The 18,941-nt window shown below is 41.2% G+C and overlaps 1 protein-coding gene across 1 annotated transcript in view; it reads left to right on the top strand.

Moving 5' to 3' along the window:
• LOC120937167 (prolyl endopeptidase) overlaps positions 1-18,941 on the top strand; it is a 149,727-nt gene that overhangs the window by 29,377 nt on the left and 101,409 nt on the right. The window contains exon 7 of the mRNA XM_040350174.1: positions 7,719-7,824. Coding sequence (XP_040206108.1) covers positions 7,719-7,824 — 106 coding nt within the window. The remainder of the gene's footprint in view (positions 1-7,718; positions 7,825-18,941) is intronic.

The following is an 18,941-nucleotide window of genomic DNA, read 5'->3' as shown; positions in this document are numbered from 1 at the left end:
TTTATGTCACCGCATTCTGACACGTTTGGATTTTTAACTGTAGTGTGTAGGCAAGACTGATGAAAGTCAGCTTCATCGGATATTTGATGAAAAAAATCCATCGGTCTGTTTTCATCGGATGAACCGATCGTGTGTACAGGGCATAATGTGTGTTGTTTTTTTTTTCTATCTATTTTTTTTTATATCTTATACTCAGGTGATGGGGTGCAGAAGTTCATTTTAATAATTAATTCATCGTATACTTATACACTTCATTGTTTTAGGTTTGTGTTCTTGTGCTGATGCACATTGATCAATTTTTACTTTAACCACTTGCCAACCAGGCCAATTCTGGCACTTTGCTCCTACATGTAAAAATCATCATGTTTTTGCTAGAAAATTACACAGAACCCCCAAACATTATATATGTTTTTTAGCAGAGACCCTAGAGCAGTGGTTCTCAACCTTGCTAGTGCCGTGACCCCTTGATAACATTTCCCAAGTTGTAGGGGACCCCAACAGTAACATTTTTGTAGCGTGGATTGTCGGCACCCAAGGCAAGACAAGTAATTTGAGGCCCTAACCCACGGAAAGCTCTCCCTGAGTCCTTTCCACTCGTACAGTATTAAAACCCCTTATGGTATATTTTAGGATGTACCACTCTTTGTTCTCCTTTCTTTGCCTTTTTTTTATCCTAATGTCTTGTTCCCCCCATCAATCTTTCTTGCCAAGTTCCTTATTCTGTATCCCCCTGTTTCTTTGTTCCTCCCCCTCTTTTTCTCTCCCTTCCATATATTTTCCATTTTTTTTCTCTTTTCTTACTCATTGGTGGGGGGAATGGGATGAGTGGCAGTGCTGGTGTGTGGTGGGATCAATGGCAGTGCTGGAGGGTATTCTGATCAGCCAATTTAGGTGCTCTTGATCAAGGTCATCTGCTGATATGAGAACTGTAGTGGGGACTTTTAATGGCAACTCTGATCACAGGTAGTGTTACTCACTGTGTCTCCAGCTCTGTGGTGTCTCTAAGTGACTCCTATGCCAAAATCAGGATATAGGGTCTCCTCCAGCCCCTCCCACTTCCTCACCAGTCAGCTGAACTCTAGTCTTTGCCCCCTAGTCATGCCATGAACTAAATGGGCGGCAGCAAAGAGGCTGAGTGGGCGGCCACAGGCTCCAAGACAAGCCCAGCTGGGCGGCCGGCCACAGGCTCCAGGGACAGCCCTGCTGGGTGTTTGCGAAAAGTCTGGGAAAGCAGTGCACGCTTCAGGAACAGCCCAGGGTTTGGTGACCCCTGGCAAATAGTCATCCGACCCCCCGAGGGGGTCCCGACCCCCAGGTTGAGAACCACTGCCCTAGAGAATACAATGGCGGTCATTGCAACTTGTTATCTCGCATGGTATTTGTGCAGCAATTTTTCATGCTTTTTAAAAAAAAAAAAAACAGTAAAGTTAGCCCAATTTTTTGCATAATGTTAAAGATGAAGTTACGCCGAGTAAACAGATACCTAACATGTCACGCTTCAAAATTGCACTTGCTTGTGGAATGGCGCCAAACTTCGGTACTTAAAAATCGCCATAGGCGACATTTTAATTTTTTTCACTGGTTTCATGTTTTAGGTTACAGAGGAGGTCTAGGGCTAAAATTATTGCTCTCGCTCGAACGTTTGCAACGATACCTCACATGTGTGGTTTCAACACCGTTTTCATATGTGGGAGGGACTTGCGTATGCGTTCGCTTCTGCGTGTGAGCACACTGGGCCAGGGTTACTTTTAAAACTTAATTTTTTTTTTTTTTTTTTTATTGTTAATTTTACTTACTTTGTTTTTATTTTGACACTTTAAAAAAAAAAATTTGATCACTTTTATTCCTATTACAAGGAATGTAAACATCCCTTGTAATAAGAATATGACATGATCGGACCTCTTTACAGTGAGATATGGGGTCAATAAGACCCCACATCTTGCTTCTAGACTAGGAAGCCTAAAATAAAAAATATAAAAAGAGATCACCGCTTCCTAACCGGTGCAGTGTTTTTTTTTAATGCAGAGACGTCATAACATCACGCCCGGCCTCGGACAATCATAGAGACTCCGGCGACCATCTGGTCCGCGGGAAATCTCTATGGTCAAGAACCGGGGCCGGCGGATCCTGTCACCGACTCACCGATACCTCAGGTGAGTCGGTAGAAGCATCGGAGGGTGGCGGCAGGGGAGGTCATCCCTCTTGCCGCCCGTAAGAACGATCAAGCGGCAGAACAGCCGCTTTGATCGTTCTTATGGTGAAGGGAATCGCCGGCTTAAACCGGCAATATCTGAATGATGCGTGTAGCTGCAGGCATCATTAAAATATACTACCACAAAGCGGAGGACGTCTTTAGACGTTAGGCGGTCGGCAAGAGGTTAATGTATTATTATTTCTTAAGTGCACAATTATCTTTTAGGTTTTCACAGAAACCAACTTAAACGTAACTCTAGGCCCCGTTAACACCTGTGCTTTTTTTTGGTTGATTTTTAGGTGCGCCAAAAAAAAAAAGTCCTGCATGCTGCCTTATTGTTGCATTATTATTAAAGTGCATGTTCCATAGAGTTCATTGGTTACCCCTCTAGAACTCAATGTGCCAAAAAATGCATCGCCCTTAGATTCTTTGTTGTGAAATGTTGGGGTATTTGAGAATGAATAGTTTCAGTTTAAAAACGGCTAGAGGTGTTAGGGATCGCTTGTTTTTAGGGCTGCAACTAACTTTTATTTTCACAATCAATTAGCTGGCCAATTTATTGTTTTGAGTAATCAATTAATCAGATAAAAAAACCTCCCAAAATTCAATTTTTTTTTTTTTATTTAAAATAGTTTAAATGAACAAACGAATTGCACAAATAAACAACCTAAACTTTCCATTAACATTTAAACAAGCTTTAAAGAAAAAAAAAAAGCAAATTATTTTGTGCAGTTGTAAATATTAATAACCAGTTATATGGTTCGGGAACAAAATATCTAATCCACTCTCAGAATAACAGAGGAGATGTACTGTATTTATAGAGGTTGAATCTTGTACATATCATCAGACTCCAAGATTAAAATTTTTGTTTTAAAGAAATTAAAATAAAAAAAAGGCCTAAAAAGACGTTTTCAGATTTTCAGACCAGATTGTAAGATAATATTATGCATGAATCAAGCTACCTGCGCCTGCTGTCACAAAGACATTTAATAGCAGCAGCAGCATGCTTTTTGTTTCACCTGTCATGATGGGGTTAAAAAACAAAAATGAGCCCTTTTTATAGTACAAGAACAAATATCTGCAGCTGAGCTGCAGAGAATCTTTACTTATAATGGGTTCATTTATACTGTGAAAGTAATAAAATATATAACCTATATACTACAATAATTTTAGTTTTCAATAAACTGCCATGGTGCTGTGGAGCGCCATGTTAGTTCATTGAGTCTTCCTGCCAGATTGTATCTGTTTACCCATATGGGATGTACAGATATACTGGCACATCTGCTGGAGACCTATATCGGCAGATCTGCTGATCACTGTTGCAGTGCTTTACAGGCTCCAAAATATCGGCCTCCAGCTTCTCTGGGTTCAGATGCTGATCTTCCCTACACTGAGCCCTTACATCACTTCTTCTTCTGCCCGTACATACGATCGGATTATCCAACGTGAATTGTGTAATGGCAGCCTGTTGTTGGAAAATCCGACCCTTTTGTATGCTTCATCGGACAAATGTTGTCGGATTTTCCGCAGACAAATGTGGAATAGCATGCTTTAAAATTGTCTGCCAACAATTGTGTGTTGTCGGATTTTCCGATCATGTTTACACACAGACAAAACTCCAAAGTACAAACATGCATGCTCAGAAGCAATGCTCCCCATAACACAACTAGGGCCGAAACAACTAATGGATTAATCGACAACTAATCGATTTATGAAAATAGTAATCGATTAATCAGCCAGTAACATAATGGGGTTAAAAAATTAATAAAATTGTCCCTTTATGGTACAAAAAAGAGCAAACGGCTACTGTAAATATTTCTTTCACTGTCCCACAGTAACAAAATTAACACCTTACAGTAGCAATTATTTGCTCTTTTTGTACAAATTTTTGTTTTTTTTAATCCCATTCTGTTACTAAACATCTCAGGCCGGGGTCACACCTTTTTTTGTTGCTTTTTGCAGAAACACACTACAGTTCTTTTGCATGTTTTACTATGGGACACGTTCACATCTATGCTTTTTTTCAGCTGCTGCGTATTTGGAAAGGGTTCCATTTAGTTTTTTTGGTTCAATATACTTCAACGGAGAAGCTGCAGAAAAGCATATAATGCGTTTTTGCAGCAATTTGTGTTTTTTAATCTGCCCAACAACAAACTGGGTAAAAATGTCAATTGCAAAGTTATTAACCGATTAATTGAAACAATAATCGGCCAACTAATTCATTATGAAAATAATCGTTCGTTGCAGCCCTAAACACAACATTATCAAAAGTTACCCAAAGGGTGTCGCTAAAGAGCTGAAAAACCACGTAGTTTCGTGTTTGTTAGCGGACAATTCTTTGTCGTTTGTATGCAATACAAGTTCACGGCCAACGCCCTTCGAAGAAAAGTCCTGCAATTTGTCCGATGAAAATCCGATCGTGTGTATGAGGCTTTACATGTACCATGCTCTTCACACATTCACAAGTTCTCAGGCACTTGCTGACATGTATGAACGGTGTACTGAGCTGTATGTGTGCTGCACTGTGTATACCGACATGTAAACAAAAATGCATTCTGTATGCAGACCAACCAATTGTTAATAAAAATCATTGACAACTATTTTTTATTATACAGGGTGGGCCATTTATATGGATACACCAAAAACAAAAGTTGGATTCAAAATGGCCGCCATGGTCACCACCCATCTTGAAAAGTTTCCCCCCTTACATATACTAATGTGCCACAAACAGGAAGTTAATATCACCAACCATTCCCATTTTATTAAGGTGTATCCATATAAATGGCCCACCCTGTAGATTATTAGCAATTATGTGGATTAGTTGTTTCAGCCCCAGCTTGTTTTAAAGAACTAAGAATGTATACGCAGTTTAATGTCCATACTCTGGACGGAGTTGTACTCTGTTAGCCTGCAGAAAATAAACTTCTTGTTTATTTTCCTAGTGAATGGGAATTAAACTTACTGGTTAGGAACTGCACTTTTGGTGTTCTCCTATTTTAATTAGACTTTAGTACTTATAAATGTTGACCAAGCAGACCTCATTTCATACAAGTGTCCCATTTGCGTGCCTCAGGAATCAATAGCCTTCTCCATACTGCCTGAGCACAAGATTAATAAAAGTATAGTGTGTGGTTCTAATGTGAAAGCTAGTTGCTTAGAATTCCATTTTTGAATTTAATTTAGCTGTATTGGCTTGTGTAGTTTTAATGTAAATCACTTTCAGTAGCTTTGAGAGGCCAACAATTACCATACCTTGCCACAGAAATAGATTTAACTTATGCAAACGTCCTTGCTTTCTTAATTTGGACGGTGTTCTCCCTCTTGCATTTAACATAAAAATAAGAGAAAGGCGACATGCTTAACAGGTTTCCATTATTGGAGTGATCCTATAAAAAAGCACAATTGTATTTCCCCTGAAAATTATCCATTTTGTTATCTGAAGAGGTGGTATCCAGCCATAAAAATCTTTTTATAAAGACGAATATGTTTGGTTGTGATGCCATTTGTTTTTTAGACACATGGGTAGCGGTCACCTTATGCAGAAAATACCTACATCTGTTCAAGCAGCAGATAATAGAACATGTTATAGTATCATATTTTATTATACATATAAATATCGTGCAGCACTATAGCTATATATATATCAAACTCCATATAAATGGTATCATCATTTGCACTTAAAGGAGCGTTCCAGCCTTTTAGTGTTTAATAAAAGTCAGCAGCTACAAACAGTGTAGCTGCTGACTTGTAATAAACAGACACTTACCTGCTCCACAGTCCAGCGACACGGCTGCCAGGAGCTCCGCTACGCTCCTCTCCCCCCCCCCCCCTCTCCGGCCAGTGCCTCTATTCAGTGTGTGGGCACCCGGCCGTGACAGATTTCGGCTTCACGGGCGGGCACTCACTGCGAATGCGTGAGTCGCGCTGCGCTCTGAAGTGGACAGGCGATCTCCTGGAACCTGTCGGGCCGCGTACACACGGTCAGTCAAAACCGATGAAAACAGACTGAAGGACCGTTTCATCGGTCCAAACCGATCGTGTGTGGGCGCCATCGGTCAGTTATCCTTCGGTCGAAAAATTTAGAACTTGCTTTAAAATGTAACCGATGGACTGATAACCGATAGGTCAAAACCGATGGTTAGTATGCAAAAGCATCAGTTAAAAGCCCGTGCATGCTCAGAATCAAGTCGACGCATGCTTGGAAGCATTGAACTTCGTTTTTTTTCTGCGCGTTGTTGTGTTTTACGTCACTGCGTTCTGACACGATCGTTTTTTTAACTGATGGTGTGTAGGCACATCAGACCATCAGTCAGCTTCATCCTTCGGACCGTTCTCATCAGATGGACTGATCGTGTGTACGCGGCCTTGCGTGTCCCTGGAGATCACCTAAAGGGAGGGACCGCCTAAGGCGAGAAAAGAAGTCGCTGAGGCGGTTCCTGGGCGGAAGTGGGAAGTTGGACAGGAAGTCTCCCTCCTACCGAAGCCCGCACTCCCCCCCCAAAAAAACTTTCGGGTGGAACTCCGCTTTAATGTTTACACAAATGATTAGAATAAATAAATATCAATATTAACATGACCGCTCCATGGGTGGAGTGAAACGTGTTGGGGCCTTGGCCTGGTTGGAACCCGGGCTAAGGCTGTGATACACTTTCCTTTGGGGTTTTGCAGAGATGTACGACTTCCAGGACTTTTCCCTTCTCCAACAGTGCTCTCATCTGTTTTTAATGAATTTAGAAATGTATGTAGGGACAGAGCAAGCTTTTGTCCCTTTAAAGTGTTACTAAACTGACAACCGTAAAATCAGTCTGTATATGCAGTAAAGCATGCTTGTTATACTCACTGCGAACCCAATATACTGGTTAAATACAGTAAAACCTTGGTTTGCAAGCATAATTTGTACCAGAAACATGCTTGTAATCCAAATCGCTTGTATATCGAAGCATTTTTTTACAGGGTATAAAAGAGAAGAGAGGCACCTCTAAGTGTAGCAATAAGTTGCATCTTTCATTAAATGTAACCATATTTCTACACTTGGAGACTCCTCTCTTCTTTTTTATACTCAGTTGTGACATGACGCTACTCTTATATCAAGACATCGCTTGTATATCAAGGCAAAATTTATTAAAACATTTTGGTTGTCTTGCAAAACGCTCTCAAACCAAGTTACTCTTAAACCAAGGTTTTACTGTATAATTTTAGGATTTTTTTGTTGTTGCAATGTTGTATACAATTGTTAATATTTTACATCATGTCAGAGCGGTGCAGTTGAGAGAGTTTTTTTTTCACAAGAATTTCAGTCCACCTATCTGATAGGAGAATACTGAAAAGTTTTACATCTATACATTGCTAGTCTACAGTAGCTGCTTAGAGCAATAAGCAACTCCACAAACTTACCTACATGTTAAATATCTTATTTGGAACACTACTGTAAGCATTCGGGAACGTTCTTTACAGATCTTTAACGTAGAGTAACTATTCTGTCTTTTGGGATGTCTGACCTCTTCAAAACTTCTAAATCCCTTAGGTCTCTGATGATGGTCGGTATGCACTATTGTCTATCAGTGAGGGCTGTGATCCGGTTAACCGTCTGTGGTATTGTGATTTGCACAAGCAACCAAATGGCATTAAGGGTGAGTTTTTCTTCTTCTTTTTCCTTTTTTTTTTTTTTTTATTTTTCCTTTGAGCAGATTACCTAATTTGAAACCATTTCATGGTATGATTGTAATGGTTATCGCAAATGTTGCAGCTGATATGTAAATATATATATATTTATATAATGTATTTGTATTTAATAATATATATATATATATATATATATATATATATATATATATATATATATATATATATATATATATATATATATATACACACCTATAATATAGATATATCTCGATCTGTCACACATATATACACACACCCCTTCTAGAACTCTGGTTGCTCTTTAAATTTACAACGGCTGCCTCCTCCTGCACATAATACTACTGGTAAGTGTGTGCTTAATCAGCCGTGCAGCAAGTCGGATAAAGGAAAGCAGCAGGAGCTGATCTTTCACTGATCTTGTACAATGTAACCTGCGGATCACCACCCTGCTTTTAGAAATTGACTGCATTTTCCACAATAAAATGCTTTTACCCCTGCCACTGCAACTGTAAATTAGGCAATTAGCTCATGTATGTGAAGTGAAAGTTGATAGAAGTATAATTGTAAATGTCTAAGAATTTGCAGTGTGAAGTAATGGCTTGCTTACTATTGAGTTGCACGTTGTAAGTAAATGAGATTTGATACTCATGGAAATATGACAGTGTCTTTAAATAGTGCACAGCAAGAATAAATAACCTTTTTCTTTTCCTACACAAAAAGGTGTTGTGAATGCAGAGGTGTCTGTTTTAGGTACAAGGCTTTACATTAAAGCCAGTTATATATACATGATGCAAGGTGAATTATTTTCCCCTTCTTGTGGCAGACCTTAGGGGTGACCACCAGGTTTTTTTGGAAACATAACTTGTAGCTATTAAGACACCACAGTGCATATTTACCCGTTGAATAGCCAAGTGTGGTCAAACTAATATGTATGTTAACCATTGGCTAGTTTTTTTTTTTTTTGTGGTCTGAGGAGCTTTTGAATTGCAAACCCCCATTATGTCGAGTGCCTTGGCATGTGCCTGATTTGGTGCTTATCTCTAAACACCTAGACCTAGGCAGCCCCTTACTAAACAGTTCTATGTGGGAGCCTCTATGGCCCCAAGTGGCTTGAGAAAGGTGGCGCAGCCTCAATACCTCCTCCACGCCTACCAGCGTCTGACATCACACAGGAATTTCCACTAGCTGTCTAACTCGCATGGTTCCCCGAGTATTTTCTGTCCATTGGAAGCAAGGAGTTTCTGGACTGGATTATCTCTGCTATGTGTTGTTGTGGTTTGGATGACGGCCCCCAGTGGATAATGGTCATATGACAGGGGCTTTACTCCTTATCAACTGTAAGTTGCCTATTGTTTTTATCAATAAATATGAGTTTTTGTACTGCACTTAGATGTGCCTCCTGCACAGTTCCTATTTGTGGCTTTAGAGCAGTGGTCTCAAAGTACCGGCCCGCGGGCCATTTTTTTTTTGTGAGCTGGCGCCATCTGGTGGTGAGCCGTTGGTATTACAAGTTATTACCACCAGATGTGAGCTGGCGCCATCTGGTGGTGGCCGTTGGTATTACAAGTTAAGCATTACAAGTTAAACAGCAATTCTAATGTCATTTTACACTATTTTCACTGTCATCTTCTTCAATCTAATTGGAACCCCCAAACATTATATATAATTTTTATCCTAACACCCTAGAGAATAAAATGGCGATCGTTGCAATACTTTCTGTTACGCCGTATTTGCGCAGCTGTCTTACAAGCGCACTTTTTTGGGGAAAAATTACACTTTTTTTAATTAAAAAATAAGACAACAGTAAAGTTATCCCCATTTTTTTTTTTTATATTATGAAAGATAATGTTACGCCGAGTAAATTCATACCCAACATGTCACGCTTCAAAATTGCGTCCGCTTGTGGAATGCCGACAAACATTTTTACCCTTTAAAATCTTCATAGGCGACGTTTAAAAAAATCTACAGGTTGCATGTTTTAAGTTACAGAGGAGGTCTAGTGCTAGAATTATTGCTCTCGCTCTACCAATCGCGGCGATACCTCACATGTGTGGTTTGAACACCGTTTACATATGCGGGCGCTGCTCGCGTATGTGTTCGCTTCTGCGCGCAAGCTCGTCGGGACGGGGTGCGTTTTCTGGCTCCTAACTTTTTTAGCTGGCTCCTAGATTCCAAGCAAATTTGTCAAACCCTGACTTACACCAGTGCTGGTGGTAATAATGCGCTCGCTGACACCAGTGCTGGGGGTTAATAATGTGTTCGCTGACACCAGTACTGTTGTTTTTGAAGTTTGAAAGTTTGCATGCGGCCCCCCATGGCATATGAAAACTTGTCTTGTGGCCCTCAGGTAATTTGAGTTTGAGACCCCTGCTTTAGAGATTCCTTCAGTTTCTTGAGGAGCTGCCACTGAGAGTTGGAAGCCAGCTGACTTAGCCCCTGATGTGCCCCTACTGGACTTCATTAACTTTTTGCTGAGCATCCATTTTAGAGGAGTCTGTTTAACAGCCTGTGCCACAATATAGTGTTTTTATGCAACAAATTATGTGAATCTGGCAAGTTCATGTTGCCTCATATTTAGTATTATGACTTGCATTAATGACCACAGGAACCATTAAATAGAAGCGTAGGGGAAGTATCGTTTAAAAAAAGGAGAAGGAATCAATGGGGGAAGAGCCCTAAAGAGAACAGTGAGAAGACATTATAACTGACCATTCCTATACAGGTGGTCCCCCGGGTTACAAACAAGATGGGGTCTGTAGGTTTAAGTAGAATCTGTTTGTAAGTCGGAACGGGTACATTTTTTAAGTGTAGCTTTAACCAAAAAAACTATTTGTAAGCTTTTTGGATCGCATATGGAAGGGTTATCACTCATGTAAAGTTTGTTTTGCTGTCTGTGCCCCTGTTGAGAAGATTTTACCTCACTTTCTCTCCCAATGACTATTGGATTTTGAAAAATGAGGGTTGTTGTGGAAATGAGGATTGGTGATAAAGCATCAGTGGAGGTACTTTTTTCCCATAACTCTTACAGGAGTGAATTTCCCTTCCTAGGGGTAGATTTCCTCTCCCTTCCTGTTGTCTCTCTCCGTTTGTAAGTAAGGAGTAGTTTGTAAGTCGGATGTTTGTAAGTAGGGGACCGCCTGTAGTCCCATGGGAGTAAAGTCAGAGATCAATAGTTAGACTATTTATTTATGTAGCAGTTTCTGTATGATGCCACAGCTCCCAGACTTTGTTGTATGTATCAAGTGAATTGTGGAGGCAGGCAGGATGATATTTCATATGCTTGACATCCAGAATGTTTAGCTGTAGTTCTATGATGGGGAATTGGTGCTCCTCCATTTAGGCGCTACTAAGCATCAAACCGGCGTGAATATGTTTTTTTGGGGATTTAAAATAAGTCCGAATCAGTCAGGGTGGGGTGGCGGTATACCTAGAAAACACTTAGTGGGTCACAGTATGAACAGTTTCCCATTATGCTTTGACAAGGGGGCAGTGACACTATGCTTTGAAATGGAGGCATTGCCAATGTATTTACGTTAAGACCTAAGATCTTTCTTACAATGCCTGCATCCATAATTGTCTACACTTTATTAAGTGCACAGATTGAGCTTTTAAAACAACCTTTCTCAACCTTTTCAAAACGGCGGAAACCTTTAAAAAAACGTTTTGGTCTCATAAGTGTGATGGTCATTGGGAAAAATTGCCTCTTACAGATAGCTAAAACGATAAAAGATGTCAGTGAGAACTTATCTGAGAGGAAAATTGCTCCTTGCTTAACCACTTAAAGCGGTTGTAAACCGCATAAACTTTTTTTTTTTCTCCCCAAACCTGCAATGCAAAAGGCATAATAGGCTAGTATGCACCGCATACTAGCCTATTATGAAATACTTACCTCGGAACGAGGTGTGTACCCCTTACCTGGTCCACGCCGAGCAGGATGTCATCTTGCTCCGGCGTGTCTTCCGGGTATCGCCGCTCCAGCGCTGTGATTGGCTGGAGCGGCGATGACGTCACTCCCGCGCGTGCGCGCGGGAGATTTAAAATCGGCAGGGTCCGGCGATGCCGGTCCTTCAGCCGTGGATTCCCCCCTGCGCATGCGCCGCCCGCATTGCGGGGGTAATATCTCCTAAACCGTGCAGGTTTAGGAGATATTATCTTTACCTACAGGTAAGCCATGTTGTAGGCTTACCTGTAGGTAAAAGTCCAAATAGTGGGTTTACAACCACTTTAAGGACCGCCTCCTGCACATATACGTCGGCAGAATGGCACGGCTGGGCACAAGCATGTATCTGTACGTCCTCTTTAAGTGCCCAGCCGTCCTCTTTAAGTGCCAAAGCTCCGTGACCGCAGGACCCACAGACCCGATCGTCTCCGGAGTCCCGCGATCGGTCCCCGGAGCTGAAGAACGGAGAGAGGTGTGTGTGTAAACACACCTCTCCGTTCTTGACAGTGGCGCTGTCATTGATCGTCTGTTCCCTGATATAGGTAAAGGCAATTAATGACGTCACACGTCCAGCCCCGTCCCCCCTACAGTTAGAAACACATATGAGGTCACACTTAACCCCTTCAGTGCCCCCTAGTGGTCAACTCCCAAACTGCAATTGTCATTTTCACCGTAAACAATGCATTTTTAAAGCATTTTTTGCTGTGAAAATTACAATGGTCCCAAAAATGTGTCAAAATTTGTCCGATGTGTCCGCCATAATGTCGTAGTCACGAAAAAAATCGATGATCGCCGCCATTAGTAGTAAAAAAAATTTTTTTTATAAAAGTGCAATAAAACTATCCCCTATTTTGTAAACGCTATAGATTTTGCGCAAAAAAAAAATAGGTAGAAGAATATGTATCGGCCTAAACTGAGGGGAAATAAACTTTTTTTTTATATATTTTTGGGGGATATTTATTACAGCAAAAAGTAAAAAAATATTGTTTTTTTTCAAAATTTTCGCTCTATTGTTGTTTATAGCGCAAAAAATAAAAAAAGCAGAGGTGATCAAATACCACCAAAAGAAAGCTCTATTTGTGGGAAAAAAGGACGCCAATATTGTTTGGGAGCCACCTCGCACAACCGCGCAATTGTCAGTTAAAGCGACGCAGTGCCGAATCGCAAAAAGGGGCAAGGTCCTTTACCTGCATTTTGGTCCGGGTCTTAAGTGGTTAAGAAACCCATAGCAACCTCTTGGAGGAACCCTAAGGTTCCATGGAAGCCTGGTTGAGAAACCCAGTTTTAGAAACTCGTGACCATGTTTTTTGCCACAATTCTAATGCCGCATACACACCATCACTTTATGTGATGAAAAAAAACGAAGTTTTTAAAAACGTCACTTTAACCACTTAAGCCCCGGACCAATATGCAGCCTAAAGACCCAAGGTGTTTTTACAGTTCGGGACTGCGTCGCTTTAACAGACAATTGCGCGGTCGTGCGACGTGGCTCCCAAACAAAATTGGCGTCCTTTTTTCCCCACAAATAGAGCTTTCTTTTGGTGGTATTTGATCACATCTGCGGTTTTTAGTTTTTGCGTTATAAACAAAAATAGAGAGACAATTTTGAAAAAAAAGCAATATTTTTTACTTTTTGCTGTAATAAATATCCCCCAAAAACATATATAAAAACATTTTTTTTCCTCAGTTTAGGCCGATACGTATTCTTCTACCTATTTTTAGTAAAAAAAATCGCAATAAGCGTTTATCGATTGGTTTGCGCAAAATTTATAGTGTTTACAAAATAGGGGATAGTTTTATTGCATTTTTATTTTTTATTTATTTTTTACTACTAATGGCGGCGATCAGCAATTTTTTTCGTGACTGCGACATTATGGCGGACACTTCGGACAATTTTGACACATTTTTGGGACCATTGTCATTTTCACAGCAAAAAATGCATTTAAATTGCATTCTTTATTGTGAAAATGACAGTTGCAGTTTGGGAGTTAACCACAGGTGGCGCTGTAGGAGTTAGGGTGCACCTAGTATGTGTTTACAACTGTTTGGGGGTGTGGCTGTAGGAATGACGTCATCGATCGTGTCTTCCCTATAAAGGGAATGACGCGATCGATGCGCCGCCATAGTGAAGGACGGGGAAGCCGTGTTTACACACGGCTCTCCTCGTTCTTCAGCTCCGGGGAGCGATCGCGACGGAGCGGCTATAAACAAATAGCCGCGCCGTGGTCCCGGATCGCTCCCCGAGCGGACCCGACCTCCGCATGTAGCGGGGGGGGTCCCGATCGGACCCCCCACCCGCTAATAGGCGAGGACGTACGTGTACGCCCATGTGCCTGTACGTGCCATATTGTGGACGTATATGTACATGCGGGGGTCGGGAACTGGTTAAATGACCGTGTGTGTGGGGGGAAAACGTTGTTTTATGTCTTCTGAAAAACGTTGTTTTTTACTTCACAGAAATTGACCGTGTGTAGAAAAAAACTACGTTTTTACACCCGCGCATGCCCAGAAGCTAGTTATGAAGCGAGCTTCAATGGAAAAACGTGGTGAATGTAACCTCGCTTTGCTAGAACATTGTGAAAAAACGATGGTGTGTAGGCAACTTCGTCTTTGAAAATTGAAGTTTCAAAAACGTTGTTTTTTACTTCACAGAAAATGTTGTTTTTTTTCATCACATAAAGTGATGGTGTGTATGCGGCATAAGAAAGGGACAGCTAGGCAGATTTCTTTAAAAGGAATCAATTTAAAAATATCTGTAAAACCTTTTTTTTGGGCTGGTCAAATTCCTTTTTTGAAGTTCTGTGAAGGACCTCCACTTTCTAGTGTTGTCACTCATCAGGTCAGTTTCTTTTTCTGCTGTGTATTTAGATGTTTGCTTGAAGTTCAGCTTTAATTTACTGACCATTTGTGAAGTTTTCCCTCACTACACAGAAGTAAAATGACATTTGCACTGTGAGATTTGTTTTTCTTGTGTTGCCTAAATTGACATTACTGAGTGAGAAAGAAACTATGGGAACATGTGCTTGTTCAAAGCATTCTCATTTACCATTAAAGACTTTCCTTTGGTGCGGTTATTTCTGTGCCAAAATCTGGTAATTGAAATCCATTAAAGGAGAAAATTGGATCCCATCCCTTCTGATGCTTTGCATTATGAATTTTTCATTCCTTGGTGCCTGTTGGGAAGAGTTTTAATTTTCAGATTTGAGTTGGTTTCTTTTCTTCACTGAAAACCAATTGAAACCATGAAGAAATACACAAAACTTGAATGAATTATTCACTCAGAATCCATAACAAAGTGACATTCGTTAATTATATATTAGATTTAAAATATGTGGCTAGGGCTAGGATGTAAGTCACTTTTCATGAGTAAAATACTTTAAATGGAAACTTTTATGCAGTTTTAATATTTTGTCTGTTCTTATATCACATTTGTACAAAACAAATGATGTAGTTTTTGTTTTTCTGAATCCCCCATAACAGTTTTAGGACTGACTGGGGGAGGTGACCGATGCTGTGTCCCTATGTAAAGGGACACAGATCGGTCTCCTCTCTCCCTGACAGCACGTGGAGCTCTGTGTTTACACACAGAGCTCCACGTCCCTGCTGTCACCGATGATCGTGGGTGTCTGGCGGACATCACGGCCGCCAGGCACTTGCATCGGCTCCCGAGCGATGCGCCGGGCACGTTGTTTCCCCGCTGCGCGCCCCCATCGGCGCGCACAGGGAATGACAACAAAAGGACGTCTAAAGACGTCCACTCTGCACTTGAGAGCCGCGCTGTGGACGTCTTTCGTCCATAGCGCGGATCCTAAACGGTTAAAACTCTACCCCAATGTCGTTTTTTTTTTTTTTTTTTCAAGCCATTTAAAATCTACCCAAGTACACTTTGATTTTTCGGAGAACTGTGAGCAATCTCTTGCACCAGGGAGTAGTTTCTTCAGTACCTGTCCAGAGGCTTCAACTCAAACTCCATCAATCTCTGCTGTCCACATGCCACGAGTTGACAACTGGAAGGCAAATTACTTCTGTACCGCCCGGACCAGAGAAATTGGGAACTTTACCTCATTATCTTAAGCCCACTATGTCAGAGATGGGGGATTGTAAATGTGGACATCCAGATTAACCGCTTCAGTTCCGGACCGTTTTGGTGGTCAAAGACAGGCCACTTTTTGCGATTCTGCACTGCGTCACTTTAACTGACAATTGCGCGGCCGTGCTACATGGCTCCCAAACAAAAATTACGTCCTTTTTTTCTAACAAATAGAGATTTCTTTTGGTGGTATTTGATCACCACTGTGATTTAATTTTTTGCGCTATAAACAAAAAAAGAGCGACAATTTTGAAAAAAAAATCTATATTTTTTACTTTTTGCTATAATAAATATCCCCAAAAAATATTTATTTTTTTCCACAGTTTAGGCCGATATGTATTCTTCTACATATTTTTGGTAAAAAAAAAACGGAAAAGGGCGTGCGTTTGGTTTGCGCAAAAGTTATAGCGTCTTCAAAATAGGGGACTGTTTTATGGCATTTTTATTAATAATTTTTTTCACTAGTAATGGCGGCGATCAGCGATTTTTATTGTGACTGCGACATTATGGCGGACACCTTTGACACCAATTTGATACCATTGTCATTTTTACAGCGATTTACTGATTACTGTAAAAGTGAAGGAGTTAACCACTAGGTGGCGCTGCAGGGGTTAAGTGTTCCCTAGGGAGTGATTCTTATGCCGCGTACACACGGTCGTTTTATGTGATGAAAAAAAATGACGTTTTTAAAAACGTCACTTTAATTGACCGTGTGTGGGGGAAAACGTTGTTTTATGTCTTCTAAAAAACGACCAAAAAAAATTGAACCATGCTTCAATTTTATGTGTCGTTTTTCAAAACGTCAACTTTTACTTCACAGAAATTGACCGTGTGTAGCAAAAACGTCGTTTAAAACTACGTTTTTTCATCCGCGCATGCCCAGAAGCTACTTATGAAGCGAGCTTCAATGGAAAAACGTGGTGGAACGTAACCTCGCTTTGCTAGAACATTGTGAGAAAAACGATGGTGTGTAGGCAACTTCGTCTTTGAAAATTGAAGTTTCAAAAACGTCATTTTTTACTTCACAGAAAATGTCGTTTTTTTTCATCACATAAAGTGATGGTGTGTACGGGGCATAACTGTTAGGGGTCGTGCCTACACATGACACGTCACTGATGACCGTTTACGATCACGGTCACTAAGCAGAATAGGGGAATGCCTTGTTTACAAAGGCATTCCCCTGTTCTGACCTTGCCGACCGTAATTGCGGGTCTCCCGGAAACATCGAGTTCCCAGGACCTGCGGTCGCACTAGCGAGCCACGCGGCGGGCGCGCACCTTAAAGGGACGTACTTGTACGCCAATCTGCCTGCCCGTGCCATGTTGTCGATGTAAATAGTGGTGCGGCGGTCGGCAAGTGGTTAAACATCAGTTTACCTCTTTCTGCAGCCAGGACCAAGGAAACTTTAGCACTGTCATTGAAAGCTCTCAAGATTCCCTGGACTCAGTTCAGGCTAATCTATGCTTTTCCTACAGTTCAAATTCTGACAGTGATTCTCATTGCACCAAACTAGCCCAGAAGAACCTGGTACACAAACTGACATACTCTGGACTGCAAGGATATGACCCCTGTTTTCTTCCACGCAGGCCAGACCTGCTGTTGTAAGGCCTACTATTCCATCCTGCGTCTCAGTCTCTAGCTTTAATGGCATGGCTTTTAAAGCCCAAGTCTTGAAAGATAAAGGGGTCTCTGAGTCTGTAATCCCAGCATTGTTAAAAGTAAAAAAAGCTACTCCCTGAAAGGTCTATTCTGTACCTGAAAATCCCTTTTTGCCTGGATCGAACACAGGCACTTCAGTTCCATAGAAAACTTCACATTCTGGCCTTCATACAACCAGACTTGGCTCCAAGTACTTTGAAAATAAAGGTTTCCACCTTGTCATTTTTTACCAAAGGTATTTGGCCTTGTTCTCTCTTGTAAAAACCTTTCATTAAAAGGTATATCTGGTATCAAGCCCATCCATGCAGCACCCTGTGCTTCCTTGGTATATTTTAATGCAAGTCTCTCTGCCCAGAATAAACCACCCTTTGAACCCATTAGGGAAATACCCTTATGCCTTGTACACACGATTGGAATTTCCATCGGCATAAACTCAGATGGATTTTTCTGACGGAATTCCGTTCAAGCTGTCTTGCATACACACTGTCGCACCAAATTCCGACCGTCCAAAACACGGTGACGTACAACACTACGACAAACCAAGAAAAATTAAGTTTAGTGCTTCCAAACATGCGACGACTTGATTCTGAGCATGCATTTTTTTTTCTCCGTCGGAGTTCCATACAGACAAACAGAATTTCCGATAGAATTTTTTTCATCTGGGAATGTTCTTCTTCTTTTTTTTTTTTTTTTTTTTAAGTCCATCAGAATTTCCGATGGAAAAACTCTGATGGGCACAGACCCGGTCAAAATATCCGATGAAAAAATTCCGTCTGACTGAGGTCCTGATGTGCTCAACTTTAATGGATTTAAGCTACCGTATAAGCCGAGTCTTTCAGCAAATTTTTTGTTTCTGAAAATGCTCCCCTCGGCTTATACTCGAGTCACCTTTTTGCGCCTGACCTCCCGGACTTTGGGAATCCGGTATCGGCCGGCCATAGGTCCCCTGGACCCCAAACTTCAAAACAAATATAGCCCCACTCTTCCTCTTCAGGTGTACAAAGTGTGTTGGCCAGGGGACCTACGCCTGGGGAGCACCGATTTTTTTCAAATTCGGGTTCCCCTTCTATAGACTCCAATGTTTAACGGTCATTTCTCCTGTAAATTTGGTGACACGGTACCGGCCGCCGTAGGTCCCCTGGACCCGAAAATTGGCACACATGGTAGCGCCAGTTCTCCTCTACAATTGTGCAGAGTTTGCTGTCTGGAGGACCTATGCCCGGGGAGCACTGATTTTGGCATGGGCACAGTGAGGCATGCAGATGGACACCCTAGGCTTATACTCGAGTCAATAAGTTTTCCCAGTTTTTTGTGGTAAAATTAGGTGCCTCGGCTTATATTCGGGTCAGCTTATACTCGAGTATATACAGTATTTCAATAACAACCTTGTTAACCTAAAGCAGGGGTGGCAAACA

The sequence above is a fragment of the Rana temporaria genome, chromosome 4 (genome assembly GCF_905171775.1).
Source record: "Rana temporaria chromosome 4, aRanTem1.1, whole genome shotgun sequence".
In the NCBI taxonomy this organism is placed as follows: Eukaryota; Metazoa; Chordata; class Amphibia; order Anura; family Ranidae; genus Rana; species Rana temporaria.
This window is presented reverse-complemented; position numbering and strand designations above follow the sequence as displayed.